Below are 6361 nucleotides of genomic sequence, written 5' to 3'. Positions count from 1 at the left end.
AGAATCTTTTCATAGTTAGATTTGCAAACCCCTGGGGTCCAGAGAGGAAACTAACTGCACACATGGGGTTACAAGCCTGGCAGTGCCCGGGGGAGAGGGGTCCTGGCGTCCTCTGTCGCATGATAAACGTTAGGAGAATAAATCCAGCTGAGATCTGATGCACACTGAGCCCCTCCACGTGTCCCTGAGTGTTTCTGGTTTGTGTTTCAGGTGCCGGTGACGTTTGAGGACATCGCTGTCTCTTTCTCCCAGGAGGAGTGGGGGTATTTAGATGAAGGGCAGAAGGAGCTTTACAGGGAGGTGATGAAGGAGAATTATGAGACCCTCATCTCCCTAGGTAAGGATTGCATAACACAGGCACTGTAAGCCAACTCGGGCAGCCTTCCCTCTTCTCTTTCTCTCCTCACTCCCTGAAATCCTTCTCTCCCCTCCTGCCTTCACCTGTTTCTTATCTTTACAAGAAATGGACCTGGAAAGAGGCAGAGTGGAAACAGAGGCTGCAGTTTTATTGAACGTACAAGTGTAAAACCTGTTATAAGAATTTTACTTGCAGACTTTTAACGTTACTGTCCATAATATTCCTATTTCTACTTTGATCTGCAGCCTGCTAAACCAAATCAGCTGCTCTCAGTCTACCAGACCAACTCGATCAATACAAGGTGCACAGAACCCACCAGACGGGCCCAGTTAGATGAGCACTTGCACTGCCACTAGGACTTATCATACCCTACGCTTTGCCATGCTGGTAGCCCCTCACTGAACAAAGCCCTGATCTGTTTTATTTACATAATCACGGTCTGTCCTGACCCTACGCCAGATCTGTGGGTCCCTGTCTTGTTCCGTCAAATGCTTATAAGCAGAGTATTAATGAGGTCTCACAAATGAAACTCGCCAAGCAAAAGACAGAGTACTGAAAAATCCTCTACTAAGACACAGGCAATAGTAAGACTAAAAAAATAATAACAAGTGATAGGATGTCAGCAAGCTGGTATGTCTTTCAAGATGTATGAAGGACCAATCTTCTCAATTATTCACCCTTCAACAAAAACAATGTCCATTTTTAATCTGTTGTTATGCTTATAAAAACCCGACATTTATTAGTGTTTCCTCAAGACTGTGTTGGGGAAAGTTTACAGCGTAAATCACTAAGCGAAAGCTTTCCTTTATGACACGTGTACACTCGAGCAGCGCATGGGCTCACAGCTCTCGAAATGGGGGGACCGCAAACTGCACGGCTTGATGACAAACACGAGCGTAGTGATGTGTGCTGTGCTTCACGCTGATGCTTTTGTGTCTCCTAAAATTCACATCACCTCACGCCAGTGTACGGAGCAATTGCGTGCTCTGACCTACTGACATCTAAAGGATAAGAAAGTTTGCCCGCCTCGCAATCTGTCCACTTACTGAATGAAGGCCAATTTTTAAACGGAGCTCCAAAACCATCTTCGGCAGGAAAGAGGGAAAGGTCTGAATCGGGACCCCCGGGCTCTCTGCAAGGCAGCGCTTGCCAAGCTGAAATCCTCCAGGTGGAAAAAGCAGTCGCCGGAAAGACGATCTTGGAAGCAAAGCCGTCTTAGAGAAGCAGCCTTGAGGGGCGCAAACTGGGATCCTGCTTGTTCGCCACCGCTAGCATCCACCTTTCCAAGTTCTTTTAGACTCTCCGGCCCTTCGCCTGCGCGCTGGTCGGCCTTCCGTCATTCAGAGAAGCAGCTAGCGTGCAGGCGCAGGCTCGTGGGTCTTCAGCCATTGTTCCCCGGCTAAGGAAGGAGCTGGCTGGAGGCAGGAGTCTGCTAGAAAACATTTTATTGTTTTATTTTTTCAATGCTTATACCCCCCTTTCAAACAAGACTAAAGCCATGTTTCCAAGAAATAAAACATTAAAATTAAATAATAAAAGACAGACGAGCACAAACCATCCCAATGCAGTAATCAAATAGGAACATCTCTAGATTTTTCAGTCTCCAGCTTATTAAGTTGGTTGGGGCAGCTGGGATGTTTTGAAGTCTCTCTGCTGATTTAGCTGGGGTAGGTTTGGTCTTGTTTTATGATGGTGTTCTTTTTTTATGTATTTGTCGTTTGTTTATTGACGACATTTTGAAGGACGGGGAGGCGGTATATAAATAGATAAGTGAAACCAAATGCAGTGTGCTCATTGGGGCGGATTTTAAAAGGGTAACGTGCGTAACCACGAAAACCCGCTCCTGCGCGCGCCAAGCCTATTTTGCATAGGCCCGGCGACGCGCGCAAGCCCCGGAACGCGCGTATGTCCCGGGGCTTGAAAAAAAGGGGGGGGGGCGGTCTGGGGGCAGGGCCGGAGTCTCCAGGCACAGCGGCCATTTGCTACTGTGCCCACGTGTACCTCTTAAAATCCAGCCCATTGTCCCTCTGACAGTCTGGTCACTTGCAGCTTGTCATAATCACTGACACATGGCTAATGTTTTCATTTTATATCCAACAGACAAGGAGGACATTCAGGAAGAGAAAAGGGAGGAGAATCGAGAAGAATGTCCTACAGTACTTGAGCTAATACCAAGACAGTCAGCAAATGTCTGTGAGAATCTTTTCCGAGGGATTCAGGGGGGAAAAGGTATCCAAAATCAACAGGACTCGGAGAAGAAGCGGCGAGAATCTGCAGGAGGTTCACCGGATGGACTTATCGAGTGTGAGAGAAGTGATGGGGAGCTCACAGACATCCCTGAGCACCACACAGGAAAGAGACCCTGTCAAAGACCTCAGCGTGGGAAAGGTTTCAAAAATAAGTCAGATCTAAAAGAACAGCAGAAAATTCATACACAAGTGAGACCCTTAAAGAGAAACCAAAGTACCCACAGAGGAAAACGACCCTTTCCCTACAATGACCACAGTGAGTGTGATAAAAGATTAATTTTTCTTTCACGACATAGAAGACACCAGGGGATGCATGCAGGAGAAAAACAATTTCCATGCACTGAGGGCGATAAAATGTTCAATCAAAAATCAGCATTAAAAAAAGACAGGAAGATCCACACAGAAGAAATCCCCAGGCTTATGTGTGAGGATCATTCCTGTCAAGATATGCACAAAATTAACTCATTTGGAGACACGAACCCAAATGAAAAGCTTTTTAATTGTACAGAGTATGATAAACAATTTACTTGGCTTTCTGTGCCAAAAACACACCAAAAGATCAACACAGGGCTTAAATCATTTACAAACACTGAATGTGGTAAAAGCTTCAGTCAGCAGTCACAGGTACAACGTCGCCAAAGGATTCACTCCAGAGAAAAACGGTTTAAATGTACTGAGTGTGATAAAAGTTTCACATTCTCATCAAAACTGAGACTGCACAAAAGGGTTCACACTGGAGATAAACCTTTCACATGTACTGAGTGTGATAAAGGCTTCAAACAGAAATCTGATTTAAGACGACACTGGAGGATCCACACAGGTGAAAAACCTTTTGCATGCACTGAATGTGGTAAAAGCTTCAGTCAGCAATCACAGGTCCATCGTCACCAAAGGATTCATGCTGGGAAAAAACTCTTTACTTGCACTGACTATGATAAAAGTTTAAATCAGCAATCACAGATACAGCATCAAATAAACCCGTTTGGAAACACTGTTCCCCAAGAGAAACACTTTACATGCACTGAATGTGAGAAAAGCTTCATATTCTTATCACAGTTGAGAATACACAAAAGGGTCCATACAGGAGAGAGACCATTTACATGTACGGACTGTAATAAGGGCTTCAAACAGAAATCCGAGTTAAGTAAACACTGGAGGATCCACACAGGTGAAAAACCTTTCACATGTACTGAGTGTAATAAAAGTTTCAAACAAAAATCTGATTTAAGTAAACATTGGAGGATCCACACAAGTGAAAAGCCTTTCACCTGTATGGAATGCGGTAGCAGCTTCAGTCAAAAATCAAACTTGAGAATGCACCAAAGAACTCACACTGGAGAGAAACCTTTCACATGTTCTGAGTGTGGTAAGAGCTTCAGACAACAGTCACAGGTTCAACGTCACCAAAGGATTCACACAGGAGAGAAACAATTTACATGCACTGAGTGTAATAAAAGCTTCAGTCAGCAATCACAGGTACAGTGTCACCAAATGATTCATGCTGGAGACAAACTCTTTAAATGCTCTGAGTGTGATAAAAGCTTCGTATTCTTATCACAGTTGAGAATGCACAAAAGGGTCCATACAGGAGATAAACCATTCACGTGTGCTGAGTGTGGTAAATGTTTCAGAGAGCAATCACATGTCCAATGTCACCAAAGGATTCATAACAGAGAAAAAGTTTTTAAATGTACTGAGTGTGATAAAAGTTTCATATTGTTAACACAGCTGAAAATACACACGAGAGTCCACACAGGAAATAAACCTTTTACATGTACTGAGTGTAGTAAAGGCTTCAAACAAAAATCTGATTTAAGTAAGCACTGGAGAATTCATACAGGTGAAAAACCTTTCACATGCAGTGAATGTAATAAAGGCTTCAAACAGAAATCTGATTTAAAAAGACACTGGAGAACCCACGCAGGTGAAAAACCGTTCACGTGTACTAAGTGTGGCAGCAGCTTCAGTAAAAAATCACATGCCCAGTGTCATGAAAGGATTCACACTGGAGAGAAACTCTTTACATGTACTGATTGTGATAAAAGTTTTATATTCATATCACAGTTGAGAATGCATAAAAGGGTCCACACAGGAGATAAACCTTTCACATGTACTGAGTGTAATAAAGGCTTTAAACAGAAATCTGATTTAAGAAGACACTCGAGGATCCATACAGCCCCCTCAGAAAAAACATATAGAAGAGAAAATTAAATCACCACGTGCAGAGGTATTGTTGCTAGACACATACCTCAGAGGATTGAAAGTGATGAAAGCATTGAAGAAAATCCAAAACATAAAGTTAAGATATGCTGCACTAACAGAGGAAGATCTTAAACTCATATCATTTAATAATAAATTGATAATAAAAGCAAATGCACAGAAGCTGTGAAGATATGACAAAAAAAAAACCCAGAAAGGAGAGACAGCAAAACAAAACATTTAAAGAGAATGCAAAGTGATTCTATAGAGAACTGGGGAAGAACATTACTGCAGTTAAGACAACACTAACAAAAGAAAAACCAGAACAGTTTTGGAGAGATTTGTGTGAAAAAAGAGCATAAGAGAGAAGCAGAATGGTTGCCCAGCATCGAGGGGAATATGGAACAGGCAAACATCACTATAGTATGGCATGAAGTTACATCAATTGAGCTGGAGGCCAGGATAAAATGAGTCCCAAACTGGAAGTGCCATGGCCCAGCTTTTAGCTCAAATATTTGACTTCTGTCTACCAAGATCTGGCTAATAGCAAACAAAAATGTATAAGTCAGCCAGAATTAACTAAACAATGGCTATCAACAAGAGGACATCTTCTCCAGTCAAAGGGAGAGCCAAAAAATGTCTCTAAAAGTGATCAGCCAATAACCTGCTTGTCGACAGTCTATAAGCTGTTCACTGCACATTGAGTCTAATGATATCTTGGCAATAGAACAGAAAGGTAATGAGAGGAGCCTTTGGAAGCAGAACATAAGAACATAAGAAAATGCCATACTGGGTCAGACCAAGGGTCCATCAAGCCCAGCATCCTGTTTCCAACAGTGGCCAATCCAGGCCACAAGAACCTGGCAAGTACCCAAAAACTAAGTCTATTCCATGTAACCATTGCTAATGGCAGTGGCTATTCTCTAAGTGAACTTAATAGCAGGTAATGGACTTCTCCTCCAAGAACTTATCCAATCCTTTTTTAAACACAGCTATACTAACTGTACGAACCACAGAGACCAGCTGATGCTGAATAAAGCCATTGTGACCAGCTGAAGGCATAACTGAAACCTCAGTATAGCATGGATTGACCATAAGGTGGCTTTTGATAGCGTCCCACACTCCTGGATAATAAAAGGCCTTGCAATATACAAAGTGAATCTGGTACTGATTGAACACATCAAGTTCACCATCAAATTGTGGCAGACTACACTGCATCTGAATTGTCACTGCTTTTGTTTTGTCTAGCATTAACTCTTTGGGTTATGGAATTAGGATAATATGGAATTATCCTACAGCAACAAAGTTCCTCCCAAATCTCCTTCTGTTTGTTGATGTTCAGAAACTACAGTTTTTGTGATGTTCATTTAGTAGAACATCTCTGCCTGGTGAAGAATTTCTCCGATGACATCAAGATGACATTTGGCTTGGGCTAATGTGGAAAGGCAACTTTCCTTAAAGGAAAATTAGTTTCTTACCTGATAATTTTCGTTCCTGTAGTACCAAGGATCAGTCCAGGACACCTGGGTTGTGACTCCGCACCAGTAGATGGAGA

At 42.6% G+C, this 6361-nt stretch overlaps 1 protein-coding gene across 1 annotated transcript; it reads left to right on the top strand.

The window, feature by feature from the left end:
• The first annotated feature begins 290 nt into the window (after window positions 1-290).
• LOC115083557 (oocyte zinc finger protein XlCOF6-like) lies at window positions 291-5634 on the top strand. The gene is made up of 2 exons (XM_029587450.1): window positions 291-337; window positions 2459-5634. Exons 1-2 carry the CDS (start codon window positions 304-306, stop codon window positions 4816-4818), a joined length of 2394 nt encoding a protein of 797 aa, XP_029443310.1. The 5' UTR covers window positions 291-303; the 3' UTR covers window positions 4819-5634.
• The last annotated feature ends 727 nt before the right edge of the window (window positions 5635-6361 follow it).

Source organism: Rhinatrema bivittatum, chromosome 2 (assembly GCF_901001135.1).
Source record: "Rhinatrema bivittatum chromosome 2, aRhiBiv1.1, whole genome shotgun sequence".
Classification (NCBI taxonomy): Eukaryota; Metazoa; Chordata; class Amphibia; order Gymnophiona; family Rhinatrematidae; genus Rhinatrema; species Rhinatrema bivittatum.
Note: the sequence above shows the minus strand (reverse complement) of the source record. Positions and strands in the feature narration are given on the sequence as shown.

Coding starts and splice junctions, on each gene's coding strand:
- LOC115083557 (XM_029587450.1), top strand. CDS start 304: ATGAAGGAGAATTATGAGACCCTCATCTCCCTAG. Junction 338..2,458: donor TGAGACCCTCATCTCCCTAG/GTAAGGATTGCA, acceptor TATATCCAACAG/ACAAGGAGGACATTCAGGAA.